General features: G+C 49.4%; 1 protein-coding gene across 3 annotated transcripts in view; it reads left to right on the top strand.

The window, feature by feature from the left end:
• LOC127004352 (ski oncogene-like) overlaps nt 1–27,500 on the top strand; it is an 82,871-nt gene that overhangs the window by 29,906 nt on the left and 25,465 nt on the right. Inside the window, exon 2 of one of the 3 annotated variants that reach the window (XM_050871935.1) lies at nt 25,113–25,169. The exons of the other annotated variants lie outside the window; for them this stretch is intronic. Coding sequence (XP_050727892.1) covers nt 25,113–25,154 — 42 coding nt within the window. The 3' untranslated portion in view covers nt 25,155–25,169. Of the gene's footprint in view, nt 1–25,112; nt 25,170–27,500 lie in introns of those variants that run through there. 3 annotated transcript variants of the gene reach the window in all.

The following is a 27,500-nucleotide window of genomic DNA, read 5'->3' as shown; positions in this document are numbered from 1 at the left end:
GAGTGAAGGTGAGGTTATGGTGGTGGTGAGAATAAGAATAGTAGTGAATGAGGGTAAGGGTGGTGGTGGTGGTGGTGGTGGTGAGGGTAAGGATGGTGGTGGTGAGTGGTGATGGTCAGTTTTATTTTATATAATTTTTTTTTTCCCCTTTGTCGTAAAAAAAAGTACAGGTGGCCGCGGCAGACGGGTAATTCCGCTAAGCCAGGTGTGTGTGTGTGTGTGTGTGTGTGTGTGTGTGTGTGTGTGTGTGTGTGTGTGTGTGTGTGTGTGTGTGTGTAGCGCGAACTCAACTTTTATTTTTTGTTAGGGTGGTGGAACGGTGGTTGCGATGGTGTGGCTAGTATGTAGTGTTTGTGGTGGTGGTGGTGTGTGTGGATATTTCGGAGGGAGAGGCACGGAACGAGACGAATGTGTTACGAATACTGTGTCTAAGTTTGTATATGTGTTCGGTGGTGGTGGTGACGCGGCCGGAGGTGTGGGTCATGCAGCTAGCAGCAGTGGTGGTGGAGGTGGTAACAGTGGTGGAGGCGGGTGGTGGCCCTTGCTGCCGCCTTGCGTAGGGCCGAGAGTCCGTCAGCCGGCCAGCCAGCCAGCCAGTGGGCTGCGGCCGCCCTGACGCTCGCTAACAGTACTTTGTTTTTTGGGTGCTGGGTGGTGTGGCAACAGGTCCCAGTACCCGGCAAGCACCTCCACCACCGTCGCTGCTGCACCTCCTCCACCACGCTGCACGCCTCCTCCAGCAGTTACCGCCTTCCGGCCTCCTGCTGCGCACTCCCTAGCAGGCAGGCAGGCAGGGTGAGGGGTTAGCGGGGTGACAGGGGTGCCGTCGGCGTGCGCAGGGTGCCGGTGGTGGCGGCATCGGGATGGCGGTGCCTGTCGTCTTGGTGAACACAGGGGGTGTAGCACATTCCTTCGTACACGGAAATCACACGGGCGTTCAGCCGTGGTGGGTTAAGTATGAGAACTAGACAACAGTGACGTCACGCGGCGGTGGAGGCGCGCCGGGCTGGGGCCAGGGTGGAGGGGGGGCCGCCCGCCAGGCTTGCCGCAGCTCGTCATTGACGCGCTGTCTGGATTTCGTCGTATTGCGTATTGTCGTGTCGCTGAGGGGTGCCGGCGCCTGCTGCAGCAGGGGGCAGTAGGGGTGGCACCCTGCGGCGGCGGGAGGCCAGTGGGGGGCGGCAACACTGAGGAGTGGACGCCATAAAATGTATTCCGAAATTCCACCACTGGCACCATAAACTTGGCTGCCTGTCTGGGGGCCGTCGAGCCGGCAGTCTAGGGCGGGGGTAGGGGTGATGGTTGGTGTCTACCTCCCGGCCCAAGAGTGGTTGGGGGGGTTCGCCGTCACCACCACTGCCGCCGCCGACACGCAGGAAAGAAATACACGTTACTAATCCTCGTTTCCATTATTTTTCTCTGCGCCGCGAGTACAGTCCGCGGCGCGGGCGTGCGGGCGTGGCGTGCCTGGGGCGGGGCGCGCCTTGGAGATTATGTAAGGCGGCGGGCAGGGAGGGGCGGCAACTTTATGTATAGGACGTGGTCTCCCCACACCCCGGGGAGCAGGGAAGAGCCACCCACGCCTCGCCCCCGCCCCACCTGTACATACATCACCGCCGCCGCAGCCGTCCCTTCACCGCGGCTCTGCATGGAAGCCGTGGGTTCGGCCCCGGAGACACGCAGCACTTGCATCGCTTGAAGAGAGTATTGATCAGTGTGTATGTGTGTGTGTGTGTGAAGGGCCAGCAGGTGTTGTTGAGGGGAAGGGGGAGGAACCGAGTACTCCCTCACCTGTCAGCTGATAGCGAGAGGAGGATGAAGTCAGCGTCATTTTTAGCCGAACCAATAAGGGAGTTCCATGCAGTATCAGTCAGTGAGTCGGCCTACCAGCCAGTCAGCCAACCATCTATCAAGCCAGCTAGTCGTTCGGCCTCTTACCAGTCATTCAGCCAACGAACGGTTCAGTCAGCCACTTTCTCAGACGGTCGGCCAGCTATAGCCATTCCAACACCGCTCGCTTTGCCGGCCACCCCATCCTTCCAGACCAGCCCATTCACCCAACCAGACCAGCCCAACCAGTCAGCATACACAACCATCAACATATCTGTCCATGCAGTCAGCCTGTTACCCATCCAGCCACCCACGATAAAGCCATCCAGACATGAGGCAGCCACTCAGCTAAACAACCAGACAGCCATCCAACCAAGCGCACTCAGCCGCCCCCTTTCCCACTCCTCCCCTTCTTCCTTCCACTGTTGCTTCTATCATGTCCACATACCGTTATTACCAAAAAAAAGTAAGAAAACCTCGAAAAGATGACAATGTTGGCCCATCCCTATTAGTAGTAGTATTTATATTATTATTTTATCATCATTACCATCGTCTTGAAATTTTCGAATTTACGCGCTCTTTAAGAAAATATGCGTGAAAGTTTAAAGTAAAAATTTGATGGTTACCTCATGCTGGGTGGGTAGTGGGTTGGGGTGCTGGGGGAAGGGGGAGGGGGAGGGATGATATCTAGGGTGGAGGGAACAAAGAGAGAGAGAGAGAGAGAGACCTTGTAACAGTGGAGGAAGGAGGAGGAGGGGAGGGGAGCATAAATAAGAGGGGTGGAGGAAAGAGGTGCAGTGGGGAGGAGGGGGGGAGGTAGTGCCTTCCGGCCGCTGTGTTAGAGGTTCTCGACCCCCTGACCCCCCCTCCCCCCTTTAGCAGTTTCTCTCTCTCTCTCTCTCTCTCTCTCTCTCTCTCTCTCTGTTGAATGAATTGCTCGTGGTGGTGATGAAGTGAGTGGTCGTGTCGGTGGTGGTGAGTGGTCGTGGTGGTGATGAAGTGAGTGGTCGTGGTGAGTGATCGTGGTGGTGGTGGTGATGAAGTGAGTGGTCGTGGTGGTGGTGGTGAGTGGTCGTGGTGGTGATGAAGTGAGTGGTCGTGGTGGTGAGTGGAATCGTTTCGTCGGTGGTGATGGTGGTAAGAGAAGGGCATGGTGGTGGTGGTGAGTGTGATGGTGTTTTGGGAGAGTGAGTAACCAGGATGGTGTGGGTGTCGGTGTAGTCTCTCTCTCTCTCTCTCTCTCTCTCTCTCTCTCTCTCTCTCTCTCTCTCTCTCTCTCTGTGTGTGTGTGAGTGTGTGTGTCTCGTCCATTACAGAAAGATAAATGGATAGTTGGATGAGAGAGAGAGAGAGAGAGAGAGAGAGTGGTCCTCGAGCTTTCCGAAAAGAGTATGTTGCATTTTCTTTGTTATTGCTCAGGAGTGGGGGGGGGAGAGGGCGAGGGACGGGGGGGGGGACGAGAGAGGGGAGAGGAAAGACATTGACTCCTCCTCCTCCTCCTACATGTTCTTCACTTCCACCTCCTCCTCCTCCTCCTCCTCCTCCTCAACAACCCAATGCTTTCGTATTGTTATGACGCATATCATTTTATTTTTTCTCAGGAAACCAGTAAACGAACGAACGAGCACACACACACACACACACACACAGATAGTCGACAGGAAGGGCGGTAGACAGACTGACTGAACAAGCATCCTGTACCCAAACAAGCAAGCAAGACATTGAACACGCAAGTGACATCCTAAAAGGAGTTACAGAAGATAGAGGAGGAAAATAGGAAAAAGACAGCGTGGGAGGAAGGGAAGATAGAAGGGCATGGATGAAGATCGTAATGAGAGAGAGAGAGAGAGAGAGAGAGATCAAACCTGCAACAGACAGTAAAGAAATCTGCTAACAAACTAGACAGGCAAAGAGTGGTGCAGGTAGGAGTGGCTGAGAGGTGGAGGAGGAGGAGGTGGTGGAAGAGGAAGGGGGGCGGGGGAGGAGGAATGGAGTTCAGACAAGTATCACAGCTGTCCACCGGCGTACTTGGCGACTCCTCCACCTCCTCCTCCTCCTCCTCCACCCGGACCTGTTCAACCTCCTATTATTTCTTTCCTTCTTCCAACCCGGCGTGGAAAGTGGACGAAAAGATGCATGAAAGTGGATGAAAGTCTGAAGGTAAAGAAAAAAAAAACCTAGGCATGAATGACAAGTGATAAGGGAAAAATATTAGTAGCTAGGTGAGACAGGTAAGATATCTAATTAGGTAGTGGATTGAATAGGTAAACAGGTAAATGAATATATACGTTAACCGGTGGAAAAAATAGAAGGGTGGATAAATATTTAGGGAGATAGTGGATAGAATATGTAAGTAGACAAGCGCAGGGAAGAATTCGGTGGATTTGGGGTGGACAAACTCACTGACTCTCTCTCTCTCTCTCTCTCTCTCTCTCTCTCTCTCTCTCTCTCTCTCTCTCTCTCTCTCTCATGGACAAATTCCTCCACACCCTCTCCGTCGCTCCACTGCATTTCCTCCACTCCTCTTCCTCTCTTACCATTTATCCACTTTTTCTTCTTCTAACCTTCATTTCCCCTATTCCCCCCCCCCCCTCTTCGTCTTTCTCTTTCCTCTCCTCCACCCCTTTCACCTCCACCGCGTCTCTGCTGGTCTCGTCTCCGGGAGTCATGAAGGGAGAGGAGGAGGAGGAGGAGAGACTGCCTGGTTCCTCCATAATCGATATATTGCATACTCTGTGCGTGTACGTACCCTAACACACACACACATACACACACGGCGAGACAGTACGGCGCCGGCCAAAGGTGGGAGGAGGAGGAGGAGGAACAGTTTGGTGAGGGGACGAAAGGGATGGAAAGGGGGGTGGGAGGGAAAGGAGGAGGCAGGAGAGGGGAGGAGTAAGGGTTCTTTTGAAAATATCTTCGTCGGCCAAAAAGGGAATTCTCTGTGGTACGGGGAAAAGTGCAGGAATTGGGCCATTGAAATTATTATGAAAAAAGATTGATAGATGAATTGATTGATAAATATATTGACTTGCTGGTTGACTCATTGGTTATCCTCTATATTTAGCTGGTTACTTTTACATCCGCATTTAGACAGAATTACACACACACACACACACACACACACACACACAGTGGATACGAGAGACGAAATTTAAAGTTAGAAGTCAGACAGACGCGGGTGAGGGGAGAGGAAGTGAAGAGGGAGAGAGGTAGAGTCGGAATAAAGGAACTCCCATGAGGAAGAGGAAAGGCAGTAAAGGGGATGACGGAGGAAAGAAAGGTGTGACGAAGGGGAGGGGAGAAGAGGAGATGAGGAGGGAACTGGAAGAGGAGAGGAAAGGAAAAGATAGAAGACATGGAGAGAATGAGAAAAAGAGGAAAGAAAGGAAGATTATAATGAAGGCAGGAGAAGAAGGAGGAGGAAGAGGTGATTCCACGAAGGTCATAACTTTTGTCCCTGCTGAGGTCACACACACACACACACACACACACACACACACACACACACACACACACACACACACACACACACACACACACACACACACACACACACACACACACAAGGAGTCAAGCATAAAAGAGTGAATATCATCTTTATTATAATTATTTTCATTATTATTATTATTATTACTATTATTACTATTATTATTATTATTATTATTATTATTATTATTATTATTATTATTATTATTATCATCATCATCAATAGTAACAGTAGCAGTAGTTGTATGATCAATATTTGTAGTAGTAGCTGTAGTTGTTGTAGTTGTTGTAGTAGCAGCAGCAGCAGCATTTGAATAAACTATTAGATAAATTACCTTTTTTTTTTTCAAGAACGTAACTACTACTACTACTACTACTACTACTACTACTACTACTATTACTACTACTTCTAGGCTACTTGAGCTGCTACCACTACTATTTGTGATAATAAAGTTAATAATAATAATAATAATAATAATAATAATAATAATAATAATAGTGAGTGATGTGAAGAAAAACGTGAAAGCCAGGGACGAAGAAGAGTCATAAAGAGGAGGAGGAGGAGGAGGAGGAGGAGGAGTGAGAGGGTCGTTAGAAGGTCAAGATGGAAGGAGGAGTGTCTTGGAGAAGGTAAAGGAGGAGGAGGAGAATTTTGTTTCATGTGGTTAATCTGTGAAAATAACCCATTGCATTGCCCTTTGTCTTGTGCCTCCTCCTCCTCCTCCTTTATCAGCACACGTCCCTCGTTTCCTTTCAGGGGAGGAGATGAGTGGCGCAAAGGTGGAGGATGTGACTCATAATTTCTTGGTCAGGGGTCGGAGCTTGTGTGTCTTCGTCTATTGTAGTGTGGCGCTGTCCTGTTTTTAGTGTGGCAGCGTCCCAGAATAGTGTGACAGTTTCCTGTGATCGTGTGGCAGTGCTCTGGTGTCAAGGAGTGGCAGTATTAAAAAAAAAAATGTTGTAGTGTCTATCTCCCCCTCTCTCTCTCTCTCTCTCTCTCTCTCTCTCTCTCTCTCTCTCTCTCTCTCTCATGAGCCGTAATTCTCGTGACGTCATTGGGGAAGGTGATGGATGAGAGCGAAGGAGAAGGAGGAGGAGGAGGAAAAAGAAGAGGCAACGAAGGAGGAAGTGGTGGTAAGGACGGTGAAATGCAGATGTGTGTGTGTGTGTGTGTGTGTGTGTGTGTGTGTGTGTGTGTGTGTGTGTAGGGGAAAGGAGGCTGCCGGATGTTGTGGCTTGGGGAGGAGATGGACTCGGACTAATGGAGGAGGAGGAGGAAGAAGAAGAAGAGGAGGAGTGCCGGCGACAGCATCAGGATCTGTCAAACTGCCGTCCACTTTCACCAGACAGACACGAAGGAGGGGAGGGGGAGGAGGAAGGGGAGTGTCTAGTTGTGGCGTTCACGCACGAGGGGATGTGGTGGTGAAGGAAGGTCGTTATCTCCTGTCCTCCTCCTCCTCTCTTCCTTTACCGGCACGTGCCTTTGTTTTCTTCCTTCCCTCGTTTGCAGACAGGACAAGGAAGAAAAGTAAGACAAGAAGTTAGGAAGGGAAGAAAAAAGAATAGAATGGAAGGAAGAAAGTACTTATTACCATGTCCAAACCCTGAAGAACTCAATCCTATTTTCCTATCTCCTTTTTCTCTTCCTCTTCTTCCTCCTCCCCCTCTTCCTTCACTTGAGGCTCATGTTTGGATACTCAGTCAGGAATCGCGTTTGTTTTCCTTCTCTTCCTTCATCTCCTCTTCCTTCTCCTCTTGATCATTTGTTATTCTCGTTTGCTTTTTTCTTCTTCCTTTTCCTCCTCCACTTTTACTTCTTCTTGTAATTCTTCATCGTTGTGCTTCTCCCCATCCTTCTTCTTTACTGTGTGTGTGTGTGTGTGTGTGTGTGTGTGTGTGTGTGTGTGTACGAGATTATGAGAGTTGAAGTGTGATGTAATGTGGGTGATAAGGTGTGTGTGTGTGTGTGTGTGTGTGTGTGTGTGTGTGTGTGTGTGTGTGTGTGTGTGTGTTTATTGCTTTAATTATCGAGGAATTCAATGCATCTAATAATAATAATAATAGTTTCAACAAAGAAGTCTTGTTTGATCTGCTATTAATTATACACACACACACACACTTAAAAAAAACATGGACTAATACAATCAAACATGAGGGAGCAGAGTGGTGGTGGTAGTTATTGTTGTTGTTGGTAGTGGTGATGATGGTTGGTGAGTGAATGGTGCTAATAAGTGGAAGAAATTGAGATATTGACGTCAATGTAATGGTGTTGATGACGGCAAAGGCGGTGGAGGGGGTGAGGACGGTGCTAATAGAAGTGGAGGAGGGAGGGAGGGATGGGGAGGAAAATATATAATGACAGTGATGGGAAGGTCTTGGTGATAGTGGTGAAGGAAATGATGACAGTGGTGGAAACGTAATGATGGGGATAATTGTGAAGGTGATGATAATGGAGGGGGTGGTGAGTGTGATGCTAATGGTTAGAACACAAGGGTGCCACGTGATGTAATGCTCTTGACTCAACTCCTCCTCCTCCTCCGCCTCCTCCTCCTTGCCAACAAGCACGGAGGAGGAGGAAGGCTGAAGGCTCCTCGTGTTGATGCAAAGATGAGATCACCAGACACCTCCTTCCCTTCCTCCCTCCCTCCACTCCCTTCCCCTCCCTTCATCCTCCCTCACCCCCTCCTCTGACCAGTCGTGTGAGGCGCCATCTCTCTCTCTCTCTCTCTCTCTCTCTCTCTCTCTCTCTCTCTCTCTCTCAGGCAAGCATAATCCTCCATCCTCCACTCCTGCCTTCCTTCTCCATCCATCTATCCATCCATCCACTTCATCTCTGCCTTCCTTCACTCTTCACCCTCCTCCCCCTTCCTCCTCCTCCTCCTCCTCCTCCTCCTCATTAGGGTGCGGGGTACGTGTTGCAAGGTGCTCAGGGTACGCTGGAGGGAAGGCACTTGTTTTCTTCCTCCTCCTCCTCTTCCTCCTCCTCCTCCTCCTCCTCCTCCTCCTCTTGTGTGTTACTTTTTTCATGTTCTCGTTTGTTAGTTTCTTTTTGTCTTTTTTTTTTTTTTTTTACTGTCCTTGTTCTGATTTTTGTGTTCATTTTTTTCTACCTCTTTTTTTTCTTCATTAGTTGCATCGTTTCGGCTGCTTTTTCATCTGTGTGTGTGTGTGTGTGTGTGTGTGTGTGTGTGTGTGTGTGTGTGTGTGTGTGTGTGTGTTCTTTTATTTTTCGTCTGGTTCTTGGAAGTTTGCTGTCTGTCCCCCGTCTCTTATATTTTCTTTTCTCTCTCTCTCTCTCTCTCTCTCTCTCTCTCTCTCTCTCTCTCTCTCTCTCTCTCTCTCTCTCAGCGTTGAATCCCTCTTTTTCATCCCTTTGTGGAGAAGCTCTTACTGATATTCTTTTCTTTATTTTTTCTTTTCATTCTTTGCTATGCCTGTTTTCATTTCTCTCTCTCTCTCTCTTTCTCTCTCTCTCTCTCTCTCTCTCTCTCTCTCTCTCTCTCTCTCTCTCTCTCTCTCTCTCTCTCTCTCTCTCTCTCTCTCTCTCTCTCTCTCTCTCTCTCTCTCTCTCTCTCTCTCTCTCTCTCTCTCTCCTCGTCTGCCAGTCTCGGGGTGTCTCAAAATTTATCAGTTTATTCACCTTCTTATCTTGAGCCTCGTCACCGTTTTTTATAAGTATTTTTTTCTCCCATCCGTCGTAAACTCCACCCTTTCCTGTCTGTCTCCACATAGCCACATCCCTTCCCCCTTTCCCCCTCCCTCCATTCCCTTATACCTCTCCTCCTCTCTCCCTCCTCCATCCGCTGTGCCGCTTCAGTGTCTCTACCTTATCATAAAAACCCTCCCCACCACCACCACGGCCACCGCCGCTTGTACCCTCAAGGTCGCCTCCCAGCCTTCCTTCCTTCCCCCTGTTTTAAGGAGAAGAAATTGCACGCTGCCGCACGCATTCACTCCCGCTGCATGTCCGCTTCTGTGTGTGTGTGTGTGTGTGTGTGTCCTCCCCCCTCTCCTCCTCCTCCTTCTCCTCCATTGACTGCCGCCTGTCACCTCTGCATGTCTCCATTCTTCCCTCCCACTCACCCTCTCCTCCGTACCATCGTCATCGTCATTTCCTTCCTCCTCCTTCTATTACTTCTTCCTTCTTGTGTGTTTCTATTTTCTCCACCTTCGTTTTCCCTCCTAAATACCTTTCCCTTACCTTCCCTTCCCTTCCCTCCCCTCCCCTCTGATCCCTTCCCTTCCCTTCCCTCCCTCCCGTTTGCGTGCATTAGTGACGCAGGTGATGGGGTGAAGGTCTGAAAAGGGAGGGGAGGAGATGGCAAGACAAGGAAAGGGAAGAAAAAGAGGGGAAGTTTGGAGAGCAAGCAACATTACAGAAAGACTTTGGGAGAAGGCCATTAGAGATACGTATTGTTAAAGGGCTTCCGTAGAGGGCAAAAGGGGTTGGGGAATAGGGAAGGGGAATGGGGAACGAGAAAAAGAGTTACGGGAGGTTATGGAGCAGGGAAGGTCATCTGTGGAAGGGAGTTACGCAGTGTGTGTGTGTGTGTGCACGTGTGTGTGTGTGTGTGTGTGTGTGTGTGATTAATGGGGTGGCCATATGTGGGTTGACCATGAATGGGGGCACACACACACACACACACACACACACACACGCACGCACGCACACACACAGGATCCACCAGTATTTATCCAATTGCGCCTTTATGGAGCGCACTCAGTACAACAAATGGCTTTAATAATAAGTATAATTCTATATGTGGAAGAGTGGCTTTAATAAATGCAATTATGTTTGTGTAGGACTAATAGATTGCTTAAATAAGTGTAATTATGTTTGTAGGTAAAAATAAAGCAGGCAACCTCGTTATGAACCAACTGGCTTTGTTTGCTGCATGCTCCTCCTCCTCCTCCTCCTCCATCAGTACCTCTTCCACCTCGCAATCCTCAGAAACCTTACACACACACACACACACACACACGTCTAGCAGCACCGTTGATAACGCCACCAATATATTTATTTTCGCTCACTGGCACCATGGACTCTGGACTGCACCCTCTCTCTCTCTCTCTCTCTCTCTCTCTCTCTCTCTCTCTCTCTCTCTCTCTCTCTCGGTGGAGGGAAATGCCGGTCCGCTGTTGTGGTGGAGCAGAGGACGAAGAGAGCAAAACCAAGGGATGGGGTGTTCTCTCTCTCTCTCTCTCTCTCTCTCTCTCTCTCTCTCTCTCTCTCTCTCTCTCTCTCTCAAGGAAACAAGGGACGGTGGGTTTATGGACGATAGAGTTACTTTTATGTACCTGTGGTGGTGGGGTGGGTGGGTGGTGGTGGTGGTTTGGTGGGTGGTGGTGGTGGTGGTGATGGAGAATGGAAGGGGTAGAAGTGGGGATGGTGGTGATGATAGGTAGAAGGAAGTGGTGGTGATGTAGGGGTGATGAAGGTGGTGATGGACTGAAAAGTGGAGGTAGAAGTAGTGGTGGTGGAGATGGTCGTGAAGGTAATACATAAGTAATGGAAGTAGTGGCGGTGGAAAGTGGTGGTAGTGGTGGTGGTGGTGGTGGTGGTGTAGTCGTAGTGGTGATGGTGGTGGTGGTGGTTAGGGACACCGTTAGAGAGACTTGGGTTCGCCTCACACCTGTTCAACACACACACACACACACACACACACACACACACCTGTCCTCTTGGGTGATAGCGTCCAGTTCCTGTTGTGTGTGTGTGTGTGTGTGTGTGTGTGTGTGTGTGTGTGTGTGTGTGTGTGTGTGTGTGTGTGTGCTTACCTGTCTTCTCTGTCTGTCTGTAATAAAGGAGTGCTGAAGCGATAGGAATGTAGCTGGCTGTGTTAATGACAATAATGGTGTTGAGTGAGGTACTGGTGGTGGTGGTGGTGATGGTGGTGAGGCTTTGTGTGAGGATATACAGCAGTGGTAGTGAGACAGCTAGAGGCATGTTGTGGTGGTGGTGGTGGTGGTGTGGTGGTAGTGAAGGTGGAGTAAAGAAAATAGAGTAAGAGGAGAAAAACGAAAAAATACTGAAAAAAATGGAGTAGTGGATGAGTAGGGATGTTGATTGATGTAATGGTGGTGATGGGATGGTGGGTGGAGTAGATGAAGGGAGTGAGGGTGAGGCGAGGGGAATGAGAAGAGGGGAAGGGTTAATTAAATGGGTTCCGGTAGATATGAGAATGAGAGGGGAAACAAAGATAATGGAGATTTTATTACTTTAATGGAAGAGATGGTGGTGGTGGAGGTTGTGGTGGTTGTGGTGTTGGGTAGTGAATGAGGTGATGAAGACTTAGTGATGTTACTGGTTATCACTGAAGTTGTGGTAGATACTGAAAGTGGTGGTGATGGAGTTGATGGTGGACGTTATTGGTGATAGAGGTGGTGGTGGTGGTGGAGGTGAAGCGGTGGTGTTGAAGCAGACGTGTCTCACAGGAAGCCCCGCAAGCTCTTCAGTCTGAGGTGATGAAACCATCGCCACACAAAGAACTCGTTCCTCCTCCTCCTCCTCCTCCTCTTCCTCCTCCATTAGCCTTCGTCGATATTACGCCTCCCCGCCTCCCCTCCCCGCCCCCACTTCCTCCCTTCCTAGTTGTTCTTCTCCCCCATCATGCCCAGACTCCTCACAGACCGAGGCAGAACGAACCGCAGACATGAGGAGGAGGAAGGGGTGGGGGGGAGGGGCCGACCGCAGAGCCTCAAAAGAAGGGGGAAGGGGGGGGAGGAAGGGTGCGAAAGGTCACGTGATATGGACCGGGAGATAAAAAACGACGTAATGAAGTGTGAAGGCATAACGAACAGAGAGAGAGAGAGCGGGCTCATTGTGCTCCTGCTTTTCCCCATTATGCCACAGATTTTTTTGTGGTGTGCTCCCGCTACTTAGAGGCTTAATGATATCTATTTGGCTCGTGTTTCATTGGCGAGAGAGAGAGAGAGAGAGAGAGAGAGAGAGAGAGAGGAATACATTTTAAGTTTGACAGTTGTAGTTATCAGCCCATCACCCCCCATCCACCCCCACCATCACCCTCTGTCTCGGCTATTCCCGTCCCCAAAGTTTACTGGAGTCCATTCCTCATGACTGATTTCATTGCCACCACCCACACCACCGTCATTACCACCATTCAACACCATTCTCCAACACAAACCTCATCACCACTGCCTATCACCACCACCATCACCATTACCACCACCATTACCTCCATTCTCCGTCACTGACTACCACCACCACCACCTCCTCCTCCTGCTCCTCCTCCACTTACACCACTTACCTGCGTCTACTAATACTACTAATCGTGACTACCATCTCCCCCCCCCCCTCCTCCTCCTCCTCCTTTGTATGAGAGGATGGTTCGTCGACAGTAAAAAGTTAATATCAAAGTTTAACTACCCAGAACGCCAAAGGTTTTATTTTATCTCCTCCTCTGTTGTTCCTTCCCTCGTTTCATCTTTACTGCTCCTCCTGCTCCTCCTCCTCTCTTCATTTTCCTCCTCCTCCTCTTCCTCCTCCTCCTCCTCCTACTCCTCCTACTATTACTTCGTCTCCTGTTACTCAGATTACGATAACACTACTACTATATTTACTACTAACTACTGCTACTACTACTACTATTACTACTACTACTACTACTACTACTACTACTACTACTACCATTACTATTAAGCCATAACACCACCACTACCACTTATAACCTGCCTCATCTTTCACACCATTCCTTTTTCCTTCGTCATTCTTCCTCAATCCCTCCTCCTCCTCCTCCCCCCCCTTCTCTTCCTCCTCCTCGTCCCGGCTTCTGTATTTGTTTCAAGGTCCTGATTGAGATAGAGAAGGAGGGACACGGGGGCAGGTTTTTTGCTCGTGTTTTTTTTTCTTTTTCTTTGTTTTTTCGTACCTGTAACTCGTGAGATCTGATGGCTGATGAGATAGGAGAGAGAGAGAGAGAGAGAGAGAGATATGGTAAGGGAGAGTTTCGGGTCGTGAGTAGACTTAATTAGTGCTTCCGGACACCTGACAGGTAAGGGGGAGCCGGCTGGGTCTTGCTGCATTTTACCTCACGCCCTTGCTCCCCCTCCCCCTCCCCCCTGTCTCTCCCTTCTCTCTTCTTATCCTACTCTCTCCCTTCTCTCCTCTCTCTCCCCTGTCTCCTCTCCCTCCTCTGTACACACTCACCCTCAGGCCTTCCCCTCTCTTTTGAAGCAACCCTTTCTTTTCTCTCTCCTTTTTCTTCTACCATCTCCCCCGCTAGCCTCCACCCAGAACTTTCCTCTCTCTCTCTCTCTCTCTCTCTCTCTCTCTCTCTCTCTCTCTCTCTCTCTCTCTCTCTCTCTCTCTCTCTCTCTGTTCTTGCCACTCTCTCTAATTTACTCCACTTTTTTATCCTCATTTCCTTTCTTTACTCACCCTTCTCACCCTCACCTGTTCAGCCTTTTCCCCTCACCCTTTCTTCTTCATCCTTTATCCACCCACACCTTTCTTCACCCTTCTCTCACCCCGTCTACTCCTCTCCCTCATCCTGTCTCCACCCTCATCCCTGTCTATCTCTCTTACCCCTTCCTCACTTTACTCTTATCATTTCACCTTTCACCTTTTTCTCACCCTGTTATCTCCCTCCTTCACCCTTTCACCCCTTCACCGCACCCTCTCCCTCCTCTCTGGTATCTAAGGTTCGGTAACAAAGGGAGGGAGTGTCGTCTGCTGCTAACTGATAGATAATGATACGAAATTCTTCCTTGATAGATAAAGCATCCCCTTCACCTCTATCCCCCCCCCCCCCTGCCACCTCCCTCCCCGTTTGTACCTTCGTAAGAGATAAGATAAGTTAGATAACCATTTCTCTTTTATTCTTCTCATTTCCTCTTTTTTTCTGTCCTATTGTCATCCCCGGTTCGTTTCCTTTCTCACACATTCCACTATGTATTTACTCTCCGGTCCCTATGTCTCTTCTCTCTTCCATTTCCTTTGCCTCCCTTTTCGTTCCTTCTCTTCAGTTTTCTTTTGTTCCCTTCCTTTCCCATATTTGCATTTTCATAGTGTGTGTGTGTGTGTGTGTGTGTGTGTGTGTGTGTGTGTGTGTGTGTCATTGCGTGTGTGTGCGTGTCCCCGCATGTGGGCGTGCGTGCGAATGTGTTAGGTGTTGGGAAAGAATGGAGGGAGGGAGGGAAGAAGGGAGCGAAGAGGGAGGGGGAGAATGAGGGTGTGAGGGAGGGAGGAAAAGTAATGAAAAAGGGAGAGAAAGCGGGAATACGTATATACCTATTTGGGGAGGGTGAGAATGGAAGGGGAGAGAGAGAGAGAGAGAGAGAGAGTAAAAAGGCACTCGGCAATAATTAAGAACATTAGAATTGTCCCTCCTGCAGACACGCTCATGAGAGAGAGAGAGAGAGAGAGAGAGAGAGAGAGAGAGAGAGTATTATAATATATATTTTATTGACGAAATCTTTCCAAACATAGATGCATTAAAGAAACAAAATACACACTGAAAATGCAAAAACAATGAAAAACAGTAAAATAATAAACCCACAGTCAATATTTTCTCGTGATAAAACATAACTTTCTTAAACTTTCAAAATCCTCCTCTACCAAATAGAGGGTGACGAATACTGAAGAAAGTGCAGTAAAGTAGAAGAGAAAAAAAAGCATAGGAGGATGACGACGATGAGGGGAGAGGAGAGGGAGGTGGGTCACTTCCCATTCCCCCTCCCCCCTCCCTCCCTTTCCTTCTTACGCTTCCCAATGACCACTTCTGTTTTAATTTGGGCTCGGAAGTGACTCCCCAGGGGCACCCGCACGCCTCTTAAGGGGAAGGACGAGGGGAGGAATTTGAAGGGAAGGAGTTAGGGGGTAGGAGTGGGGAGGGGAGGTGCACTATACCTAACGAGTTTGTACGTCAGTGTGTGTGTGTGTGTGTGTGTGTGTGTGTGTGTGTGTGTGTGTGTGTGTGTGTGTGCTAAGCTAGGGGGGAGTTGGGGAGGGGGAGGGAGGGAGGGAGGGAAGGAAATGCAGGAGAGTAGTGTTGGAAGGTATAATGCGCTCCTCTCCTGTGTGTGTGTGTGTGTGTGTGTGTGTGTGTGTGTGTGTGTGTGTGTGTTTTAATCCCGTACACTCACGCTACAACAAGAACCACACCCCTTAATGAGATCAAAGTACACACACACACACACACACACACACACACACACACACACACACACACACACAATTACATTCGTTGAGGGAATAAGAGATAGGGTAGAATTCATTATTATTATTATTATTATTATTATTATTATTATTATTATTATTATTATTATTATTATTATATTTTTGGATAGGTTAATGAATGGAGAATAGAGAAATAAGTAGATAGATATAAAGGTAAATGTAAAATGCGTAGATAAAACAATTGCCAAGTCGCTCTCTCTCTCTCTCTCTCTCTCTCTCTCTCTCTCTCTCTCTCTCTCTCTCTCTCTCTCTCTCTCTCTCTCTCTCTCTCACCCTGCACCCTCCTGTCATTTATTTGAAACCTTTACATCACCACAACCACCACCATCACCACCACCACCATCACCACTACCACCATCACCATCACCACCACCACCTCGTGTTAACCCTTTCTTCCCCCATCCTTTCTTTCTCCCTCCCTCCCCTCCTTTCTTTCTCCCTCCCTATTTTTTCCCTCCTTCCTCTTTTCTTCCCTTCTCTCCCTCCCTTTCCCCACCCTCCTCCTCCTCCTCCTCCTCCTGGATGCCTCACACCCCATTAATTCGCGAGGGTTGTTCTGTTTGTGTTTAATGTTGTGTTGCGCGCCCATCAAGGAGGGAGAGAGATTCTAGGGAGGGAGGAAGGGAAGGAGAGATGAAGTTAGGGAAAGGTCTGTGTGTGTGTGTGTGTGTGTGTGTGTGTGTGTGTGAGAGAGAGAGAGAGAGAGAGAGAGAGAGAGAGAGAGAGAGAGAGAGAGAACACCCCTCCCCCCCCACCATAATTATCACTGCCATCATCACCATCAGTACCTGTACAACATTTCTCTCCCTCTTGTTTTGTCTAAGGAAAAATGACCTTGTGCTCTCTCTCTCTCTCTCTCTCTCTCTCTCTCTCTCTCTATCTCTCTCTCTCTCTCTCTCACTCTCTCTCTCTTCTTCCTCCGTGTTGCAACTAAGTGGCCATGACTTCTGAGTCCCCAAGGCACGTGTCGTAGGGAGAGAGAGAGAGAAGAGAGAGAGAGAGAGAGAGAGGGGGGGTCATGGTTGCTTTAAACGCCATCCCTTCCTCCCCTTCCTTCCCCTCTTCCCTTATCAGAACCTTTGCCACCTCCTTCCTCTGCCCCTGTTGAATCATCCTCCCATTCCCTTCTCCTTCCTCCTCCTCTATCCTTCACTCCTCCCCATCTTCCTTTCCTCCGTCCCACTTCTGTCCCTCCCTCTCCCTTATCTCCCTACACTCTCCATGTCCTTCCCTCCCCCCTCCCTAGGCGGGGTGTGTTTACGCTCCCCGCCGGAACCTGTCGTGAGTCACGCGTTACCGTGCCTAGAAATACCTGCAGAGGCGGCGACGAAGGGGAGGTTGGGGGGAAAGATATGGATGGGGAGAAGACGGCGTTAAATTCTTGGAAACTGGAGTGGATATTCGTGGAGGAGGAGGAGGTGGTGGTGCAGGAGGAAGAGGAAGAGGAGGAGGAGAAGGTGGAGGAGGAGTAGCATAGGAAGTCATGATGAGAATGTTAATAAAAAAGTAATGATATAGCAACTCCAAGCACAACAGCAGGAGGAGGAGGAGAACAAGAACATTTTGTGCTACAGAGTCTAGTTACAAACATCAATATTAGTTTTTAAATTCTTGGCTTACATTTTTTCTCGCTTCAATGAATGAATCCTGTCTATGATTTCTTTCCTTCAACAGAGTAACCCTCTCCCCATCTCTCTCTCTCTCTCTCTCTCTCTCTCTCTCTCTCTCTCTCTCTCTCTCTCTCTCTCTCTCTCTCTCTCTCTCTCTCTCCCTAGGCAACAAGTAAACAAAGGAGGAAGACAATCTTACACACTTCGTTATTTTTCTTATAATCAAGCGTGAAAAAAATAATTGTCTGCTCGGTATGTTAAAACACTGAGCGAGATGTTTTGTGTCCTGGAATTTTCTCGGTACGGATGTCCTTATTTCCTCCTCCAACTTGTCCTCCTCCTCCTCCTCCTCCTCCTCTAGTAGCATCATTAACAATAAAAAGTAATAGAAAGAAGTGAAGGAGGAGAATGAAAATGATGATGAAGACAAAGGAGAGAAAAAATAGGAAGAAGAAAAAAAGGAAAATAATAATTATGATAAGAAGGGAGGAGGAGGAGGCGGCTTAAAGGTCCCCCTCTTCGTACTTAATAGGGAAAATTTTTAGAGGCCATAAAACGGTGATGAAGATGGCGGTGAGGGAATGATGGGGAGCGGAGGGGGAAGGGGAGGGGAGCTTGGAATGAGATAGGAAGCAGAAATGGGGGCAAGGAATGATGGGAAATCAGTGTGGGAGGCTTGGAATTAGATAGGAAGCAAAAATTTGACGGGGGTGGAATAGGAATGATGGAGACCAGTGAGATAAGATAGGAATGAGGTAGTGGAGATAAGGGTCGAGAGGATGGAGGGCTAGGAATGAGAGGGACTTGGAATGGAAGAAAGTTGGAATGAGACTGGAAAGGAGGGAGGTAGGGCATGAGTGAAGCATTATACGGCTGAGGTGGTAGCCTAGGAATGAGGAAAAAACGATATGACGAATAGCTGGAATAATACAGGGTAGGAAGGAAGTTGGGTATGAGTGAAACAGTATAAGGATCAGGTTAGCTGGGAATGAAGAAGATTTGTAATGAGGGAAACTTGGGATGAGGAGGGTATGAGTAAGGTTGGCCTGGAATTAAAGGGCGAAAAGAACAACAACAATAAAAAGTGAATCTGAGTGAGGCGTGAAGATAAGGTGAGGGGGGAGAGGGAGGGTGGGCTGAGGGCGAGCTGGGTGTGTAGGTGAAGGTGGTTACGGGTGTGAGGGAGAGGTAGGGAGATGAGGGTGTGAGGGTGGTGCATGTGAGTGTTGATGAGTGTATTGCCACAGAGAGAGAGAGAGAGAGAGAGAGAGAGACACTTTATTACCATACGGATCTTACTTAGCACATCACAACTTGCAACTCCTCCTCCTCCTCCCCACGTATGTGTTATGTAATATGCTAACATGATTATTATTGTGCGATATTGAACATGAGAGGCGCGCGCTTGTGTGTGTGTGTGTAGGTCAGGGGTCAGGCAGTGCCCCTTCAAGGTCATATGCGGCATTCTCCTGTCTGCGGAGAGAGAGAGAGAGCATTGACCTAACAACCAGTACTACAAACTCCACTGACACAGGAACAGGCAGAGCGACAAAAAGACAGACAGACAGGAATACCGACATGCACTGAGTCACCGAGACCCGAAGGTAAACAAACAGACAAGCCTCAACGGGATCACGGCGCCGCACGGAGACACGGAACGCTGGAGAGAGAGAGAGGTGGTAGTGACGTTGGTGGTGGTGATGACGCAGCAAGTCTGGGTGGTATGACATGTTGGTGTAGGCCGTACGGAGGAGGAGGAAGAGGAGGAGGAGGAGAGCAAGGCCAAGTGTCCCTCATGTATGGTGACACGTCTGCTCTCCCTCCTCTCCTCCACTCTTCCTCTCCACCTTGACTCTCCTCTCTCCCGCCCTCTCCACTGTCCTCTCCTCCCTGCTTTATTTTTCATCATGTATTCCTTCATCACTGTCGACTCTTCCTCTTCCTTTCTTCATCTGTCCCCATTCCTCACTTTCGTCTCTTCCTCCTATCCTCTTTATTTTAATTTATCTGCTCACTCTTCTTCCTCTCTCCTCTCCTCCTTAATTTTCTTTCGTCTGTCTTCGTTATCTTCCTCTTACCCTCCTCTCTTCTTCACTCGCCTCTGTTCTATCTTCTCTTTCCTCTATATGTTTTTTTTTTACCCTATATTATCCTATTTATCCTTTCCTATTCCTCCCCCTCCCCTCCTACATCTTCCCTCTCCCCTCCCTTCCCCTCTTTTCCCCTCTCCTTCCCTTCTCTTCAATCTCCCGTTTCCCCTCCCATCTCCTCTGGCGTTTCTCCCTCCTTTATTTCTTTTTTCCTCCCCTTCCCTTCACTTCTTCCTCCTCCCTTTCCCCTGTCTCCACCCCTTCCCTTCGTACCCCTTTCCTCTCAGTAATCATCCATATTTGTCACACACCATTGTTTTTTTTCTTTCCCAGTAAGGCGGGGCGGGGCTGAGGAAAGGGGAGAGGGCTTCGAGGCATGGACGGTGGGGAGGAGTTGGGGAGGAAGGTTGTGTTGCTGGGGTGAGCTGAGGCCAGATTGCCTTCACTCCTTCCCCTCCTCCTCCTCCTCCTCCTCCTCCTCCTCCTCTTGCTTCCCTCTTCCCCTTTGGTTGTTGTTACTCTGCGAGGATTCTTGGTACATTTGATTATTGTGGTGTGATGGAAATTATGGTGGAGCTGGGTGGTGGTGGTGGAAGAGATAGTATATGTGTGATTTAGGTGGCGTGGTGGAGGTGGAAGTGGATAGATGGTGGTGATGGTGTTGGTGTGGTGGTGGAGGCTGAGTGGATGCTGAGTGAGTGGTGGTGAGCCATGGTGGATTATCGGTGGATGGGTGATGAGTTTAATTGGTTATGTTGGTGGTGGATGAGTGGGTGAGAATTTTTAGGTCTCTAGTGTGGATGGAGATGTTTAGAATAGGCGGACATGTGGAGCTGTGTGGGTAAAGGGAGGTTGGAAGGTTGGGGGTGATGGGGAGATAGAGAGTGGAAGAGATGAGTGTTGGGTAGTGGAACTGTGATATTGAGTGGGTAAAAGGAGGGAGGTTGATGGGTAGACAGGGTGGAGATGGGTTGTTGGCAGGGGAATGGGTACTGGATAGGTAGAAGAGTGTACTGGAGTTGAGGTGGGGGGAGTTAGAGGTAGGTAGAGAGGATGGTGGATGGGTGGTGGGTTAGGGAATGGGTAGGTAGGTGGAAGAGTGAAGTTAAGTGGGTGAAGGGAGGGGGGTTGGGGAATGGGGTGAGGGTGGGGGTGGGGGTGATCACACATAACCAACACTTGTGACTAATTTGCTTAGGATGGGGGGTAGGGGGGTGGGGGAATGTGAGGGGAGGTGGGGACAGAAAGGGGAAGGTAATGGGGTGAGGGGTAGGAGGTGGAGGGGAGGAAGGGGAGATAAAGGTAGGGGGGAGGGGTTCAAGTTAGGCACGCATCTCCACCCTTGCCTCACCACCACCACCTCCTCCACCACCACCACCAAACAACGACAACAACTATCTGTCATCCACTTCATGTAAAATTATTCTTCATGTTCCTCCCTCGCTCGCTCCCTCCCCTCCTCTCCTGTCTTCCCGCCCTTTTCATTCCCTCCTTTGCTCCGTTCCTTCCCCTCCTACTTCTTTCTTTCCCTTTTCATCCCCTCCCTGTCTTCTCTTTTTCCTTCAAGACAAATTCCTTTATTTTTTATTTTTCCTGCGTCCCCTTTCATTCCCTTCCTGTCTTTCTTTCCCCTTTCCCATCTCTTGCATTTCCGTCCCTTCCTATTTCATTGCCCTTTCATTCCCTTCCTGTCTTTCTTTCCCCTTTCCCATCTCTTGCATTCCCGTCCCTTCCTATTTCATTGCCCTTCCCTTCCCTTCCTGTCTTTCTTTCCCCTTTCCCATCTCTTGCATTCCCGTCCCTTCCTATTTCATTGCCCTTCCATTCCCTTCCCTTCCCTTCCCTTGCCCCATTCTATCTCTTCCTTTCCCTTCTCTTTCCCTTATCTATTCCCTTCCCTTCCCTTCTTTTCTTTCTTTTCCCTTATATTGGTCCTCCTTATCCCATCATTCACTCCTGTATCTTTTAACACACACACACACACACACACTCTGACACACGCTAGTTGAGTGCGTGTGGTAAGACGCTTCTGTGTTTTTTTGTATGTATGTTTGTTTGTTTGTTCTGTGACAGAGGCGAGCGAGCGAGTCCTTTGATGAGTCGTAGAGTGGAGCAAATGAGCCTTTGAGAGAGAGAGAGAGAGGTTAAGAATCTAAAGAGAAAATAACAAAGAACTATGTGCCAGAGAGAGAGTGTTCTTTGTGCGCCTGATGTAAGGAGCAGGAGTGCCATTAGTGGTCCACGTGTGTGTGTGTGTGTGTGTGTGGGGCGTTGCCATGACAAGATACACCATGAGGAGGGGGGGGGGTGAAGGAGGGGGTAGGGGGCAGGGGTGGGGCGGGGTGCACTGTCCCATTCGAAGGTTGATGGTGGAGTGGAGGTGGAGTGGAGGTGGAGGAGGAGGAGGAGGAGGACAAACAAGAAATTGATGTGCATAAGTAGAGGAAGAGAGAAAAGGAAGGGTAGGAGGAGGAGGAGGAGGAGGAGGAGGAAAAATAAATTAATTAGTCTAGGTATAGTGGAAGAAAGAAAAGGAGGAGTAGGAGGAGGAGTAAAAATAAATGAATGTGTATAAGCATAGTGGAAGAAAGGAGTAGGTGGAGATGATAAGGAAGAGTGAGAATGTGGATGATTGAAGGAAGATGGAAGGGGAGGAAGAGGAGGATTAGTAAAAATAAATTAATGCTTATCAGTATAGTGGAGGAAAGTAAAGGAGTAGATGGAGATGATATGGAAGAGTGAGAATGTGGATGATTGGAGGAAGATGGAAGAGGAGGAAAAACAAATTAATGTGTCTAGGTATAGTGGAAGAAAGAAAAGGAGTAGGTGGAGGGAAGAGTGAGAATGTGGATGATTGGAGGGAGATGAAAGTGGAGGAGGAGGAGGAGGAGGAGGAGTACGTTTGTATAGAGGTGGGAAGGAAGGAGTGTAGGTGTGTGTGGAAGAATAAGGAAAATGATGATGATGATGATAAGGAGGAAGAGGAGGAGGTGGAAGCTCATGGTCGTTGGAGTATGGAAGTGGAGGAATGGAGGGAGGAGGAGAAACTGGAGGAGAGAACACCTTGGAAGTTAGAGGAAGGAAATTGAGAGAGAAGGGTGACATGTTGATGAATTAGCGAAGAGGAAGAGAAGGCGGGGTGAAGATGAGGGAGGGGAGAGGGGAGAGGTAGGGGGAGAGAGGAAGCGACAGGGGAGGTGGAGAAGGAAGGGAGGAAGAAAGCATTAAATATTTATCTCCCCAAGAAGACTAAACTTTTACCCTCATGTATTTCACCTACTCTCCCCACTCCTCACCTCCCTTCCTTCCTCACCTCCCCCATCATCCCCACCCCCCCTCCTTCCCCACCCCTCCCCATCATCCCCTACCTTCTATCTCAACCCACCTCCTCATTCCATATTCGTTGCACTCTCTTTTTCCCCATTCTCCCTTCCTTAACCATCCTTCCCCTTCCTTTATCACCCCCCACCCTTCCCCACCCTTGCTTCCTCTACCTCTCCCTCCCTCCCCTTCCCCTACCTTCGTGCCTCACCCTTCCTGCCTCCTACAGCTGAATAATGAATAGGATTTCTCTAATTTTTGTAATGGCGAGAGAGAGAGAGTGGGTTGCTACTGTCGGAGGTCATAGTGTGCAAAGGAGGAAGAGGGAGAGAAGGTCGTGCGTTTTAGGGGGACAAGGGAGGGGGGGGAGGGGCGCGGGGGGTTAGGAGGTAGTAGTCGAAAGGAAAATAATATAACACAATAGGGATCGGGGGGGGGGCGGGGTATGGAGACAGTAGGTAAAGGAGAAGGAGAAGGGACAGGGAAGGGAGTGAAAGGAAGAGGGGGCGGGGGGGGGGGGGTAGCTACCTTTGCTAATGAAAAAATCCGAAAAAGTGTCGAGCCGCTGACTGCCCCTATTTGTCCAGGTAAACAGGTGCATTCAGAGGGGCCAGGTAGCTTTTAGACAGGTGAGGGGGGGGGGGGGGGAAGGGGGACGAGGGGGGCTGAAAGGGGAATGCAACGATAAGGATGAGGTGGAGGGGAAAGGGGTGACTAAGGGGAATGCAGTGACGATGATGAGGGTAAAGAAGGGAGGTTGAGGGGCGGAGGGGATGCAGTGACGAGGATAAGGGTAAAGAGGGGAGGTTGAGGGGCGGAGGGGATGCAGTGACGAGGATAAGGGTAAAGAGGGGAGGTTGGGGAGGGGCGAAGATAGGGGGAGGGGTTACTTTGAGAAGAATGAAGCGACTGTCGAAAAGGAGGGGAAAACTTGGGGAGGGGAAGCGAGGTGGTGGGTGATGGGCGTGGGTGATGAGGATGAGGAGTGGAGGGTGAGGGCAGATCATGAACGAGAGGGGGAGAAGGGTGAGGAGTGAGTGCACGTGCGATATAAAAAGGGCACGAGTAGAGTTGTTGTTTCTGGCTGAGGGGCCAAGGTGGTGGAGGAGGAGGAGGAAGAGGAAGAGATGACACGTGGAGTCCGTCATCGTTGCCTTATAAGCCTTCAGCGCCCCTTTGACAACCCTTATGACTGATGACTGAATGGAAGAGGCAGCCAGGGATGATGAAGGCTAGGAGGAGTGGAGGGGGAAGAGATGATGATGATGATGATGGTGATGATGATGATAAGGAAAGGGAAAAAGGGACATTGGAAAGAGAGTTCAGGATGTAAATTGGCAATAGAAGAGAAGGTTGCAAGAGGAGATGAAGAGATAATGAAAAAAGATAAACAGAAGAGAGATAATAGATAAGAAAGGAAGAAAAAAAGGAGAAAGGATAATAAAAGGGAGAAGCGAAAATATGAGAAAGTGAAAATCAAGGAAAAGGGATCGAAAGAAAGAAGAAAAGAATAATTAAAGAAGATAAATTCATAGAGAGAGAGCAACATTTCGTGAGGGGAGAGAAAGTAAAGCAACGCCCAGCTTGGTGGATGAAGGGGAAAAAACATCTTGAAGGCTCGTTAGGATGGAGATAGTGTGTGTGTGTGTGTGTGTGTGTGTGTGTGTGTGTGTGTGTGTGTGTGTGTCGGTGAGCGCAGTAACAGGTGTTGTGTAAGACTTGCGCTGCCTTATTAGTAGGCCTCCTCCCCCCCCCCTCTCCCCATGCCCTCTTCCCTGCCCTTCATGTCCCTTCCCTTCCCTTCTCTTCCCTCTCCCTCTCCCCTTTCACTCCCTTCTCCATCCCATCCTAGGTCTTCTCTTCCCCTCTCCTCTCCGTCTATATTCTTCCATTCGACCTCTTCCCTTTCCTCCTCCACCTCTCCTGTCCCTTCCCTTCCCCTTCCCTTCTCTACCTTTTCCCCCTTCTCACCTCTAACGTTCCACCCCATCCCTATTCTCCCCACTCCAGACCCAACCCATCCCATTCATTTCACTCCCGTGTCCTCTCCACCTTTACTTCCCACGCCTTTCCTTCTCTCCCTTCTCCCCTCCACCTTTACTTCTCATCCCTTTCCTTCCCTCCCTTCTATTCACCCTTACTTCCCATCCCTTTCCATCCCTTCTTGCTTCCATCCCTTTCCTTCCCTTCTTGCTTCCATCCCTTTCCTTCCCTCCCTTCTCCTATTCCTTCTCCCTTTCACCTTTACTTCCCATCCATTTCCTTCCCTCCATTCTCCGCGGCACCCTTACCATCCCATCCCATCCCCTATATCTCCTCTCCCTTCCCATGTTCCCCCTTACCTCTCACCCCCCCTTCTATCCTCTCCCATCCCAGCCCATCCCCAACCCCTCCTCTCCCTTCCCATGTACCCCCATACCTCGCCTCAATCTCTTCCCTCCTCTCCTCCATCTTACCCCCAACCCCTCCTCTCCCTTACCATGTATACCTCAGTACCTCACCTCACCCCCCTCCCTCCTCCTCGTCATCTTACCTGTTTTTTCCTTAATGACACGACTTCTATTGTCTTTCCAGGTAAGCGTGAGGGACAGGAACAGTGGAGAGACAGGTAATTAGAGACAGGTACCGAAGCACACACGCCTGTCCCCCTTACCTCCCTCCCTCCCTCCTCCTTCCCCACTGAGCCAGGTGAGCGAGGCAGGTAAGACGAGGGGGGAAACCTTGAGTCTTTTCCAGGTTTCTTTTCTTTTCTTTTCTTTTTGAGTAGTTTGTCAGTTTGTGATGGGTGTTGCTGTGTGTGGCTGGCGTGTTGACTGAGAATCTACTGAAGGAAGGAAGGAAGGAGTTATATATAGAATGAAGGGAGGGGGAAGGAGGGAAATTAAAGAGAGATTGAGGGAAGAACGGAGAGGAAGGAAGGAGGGAGTGATAAAGGGGATAAAGAAGGGATGGCAGGAAGAAGAAAAGGATTACAGAAAGAAGAGAAGGAAGGAAGGTAGGAAAAAAAGAAGTGTAAGAGAGAATTGGATAGAGGAAGGACGAAGATGAAGGAAGAAGGAAAGGATAGAGGGAGTAAGGGAAAGGATGGAAGGAAGAAGAGAGGAGTAGAATGAAGAAGGGTGAGAGAAGGAAGTAAGGAAGTGAGTATAAGAAGAGGAGAGAGGGAAGAAGGAAGAGAGGAAGGGAGGTGGTGATGGTGGTGGTGGTTAGGCAACCTCCACCCAAAGTCATGGTCCACCTCGCATCCACCCTTCCCCCCCTCCCCCACACCACTGCTGCCACCACCGCCCTTGCCTCCACTTCCCTCCACCCTGGCCCCTCCCTACCCTCACCCCTTCCCTTCCTTGCCTTTCCTAACCCTCTTCATCCTTCCTACCTCTCTACCACCACCCCCACCATCATCACCATCACCACCAGTACCGTCACGACCACCACTATCCTATCCACCTAACACTCTCTCTCTCTCTCTCTCTCTCTCTCTCTCTCTCTCTCTCTCTCTCTCTCTCTCTCTCTCTCTCTCTCTCTCTCTCTCTCTCTCTCTCTCTCTCTCTCTCTCCTTGCCTCCTCCTCTTCTTCCTCCTCCTCCTCCTCCACCACCACCACCCATTCTTGGCCCCTTACACTTACCCTCTCCCTATCTACCCTCCTCCCCCTCCTCCCCACACACACCGTAAATCATGCCGCTCATCCGCCGCCGCCAATTAAGCGAGTGTAGTCGTTGTGTGTTTAATGTGGCCCGCCCTGGCTACCGACGGGCCATTGCTACTTACGGGCCATTAGTGTGGTGCTGGTGGCGGCGGCGGTGGTGGTGGTGGCGGTGGTAGTGGTGGTGGTGGTGGGGGGGGGGGTAAGGGTGGTGGTAGTGGTGCTGATGGTGATGGTGGGTGTATTGTAGTAGTAGTCGCAGTAGTTATGGTAGTAGTAGTAGTAGTAGTTGTGGTAGTAGTAGTAGTAGTAGTAGTAGTGGTGGTGGTAGTAGTAGTAGTTGTTGTAGTAGTAGTCGTAGTAGTAGTAGTAGTAGTTGTGGTAGTAGTAGTAGTAGTAGTAGTAGTAGTTTGTTGCTATGATGTTAGATATAGAAGTAATAATAGTTGTAGTTGTAATCGTAGTAGTATGTTAGAAGTATGTACTTTCACCACCACCCTCACCACCATCCTCACCACCACCACGATCACCACCACCACCACCATCCTCACCACCACCACCACCCTCACCACCACCGCCACCACCACGATCACCACCACCCTCACCACCATCTTCACCACCACCACCACCCTCACCACCACCAGCACCGCATCCGTAAATAATGGTCCACCTAACCGGACGCTGTTTATCAAGACCTCTGCCGTGCACGCTGCCTGCCTATTCCTGCCTCCCCCCTCTTCCTCTGCTGCCTTCTTCCCTCCCTTCTTTGCTTTCCCTTCCTCTCTGCCGTTGTCTTCTATTCTCCTCTTCGTAGTATCCTGTTATTTCTCTGCTGCCTTGTATCTCCTTCTTTACTTCTGCTTTACCTCTCTGCTTTCTTCTATAATTCTGCTGTTTTCTTTTCTCCTCCTGATATTCCGTTATACTGTCGCTGCTTTTCTTCCTGTCGTTGTTTTTTGTGTCATTTTTTCCTCCTGTCTGCCCCGTCATTTCTCTGTTGTCCTCTTCCTTTCCTCTTTAACTTTTTTCTTCTAATCTCTCCCTCCCCTTTCCTCTGCTTCCTTTCTTCCTCCATGCCGTCTTTTCCATTCCTTTTCCCCTTTTTCCTCCTCTGCTAAATTTACTTCGTTCTGCTGTTTTCTTCTTCCTATTCTCTATTCCGTTGCTCATGTTACCCTTCACCCATCATCCATTCTCCTCCTCCTCCTCCTCCTCGCTTCGTCACCCACCATTCCTCCCTAACCCCCTAACTCTTAATCACTGTCTCTTTTCTTTTCCTCAGCTTCAAGTGCCTTCCTCCACTCCTCCTCCTCCTCC

The sequence above is a fragment of the Eriocheir sinensis genome, chromosome 28 (genome assembly GCF_024679095.1).
Source record: "Eriocheir sinensis breed Jianghai 21 chromosome 28, ASM2467909v1, whole genome shotgun sequence".
NCBI lineage: Eukaryota > Metazoa > Arthropoda > Malacostraca > Decapoda > Varunidae > Eriocheir > Eriocheir sinensis.
Note: the sequence above shows the minus strand (reverse complement) of the source record. Positions and strands in the feature narration are given on the sequence as shown.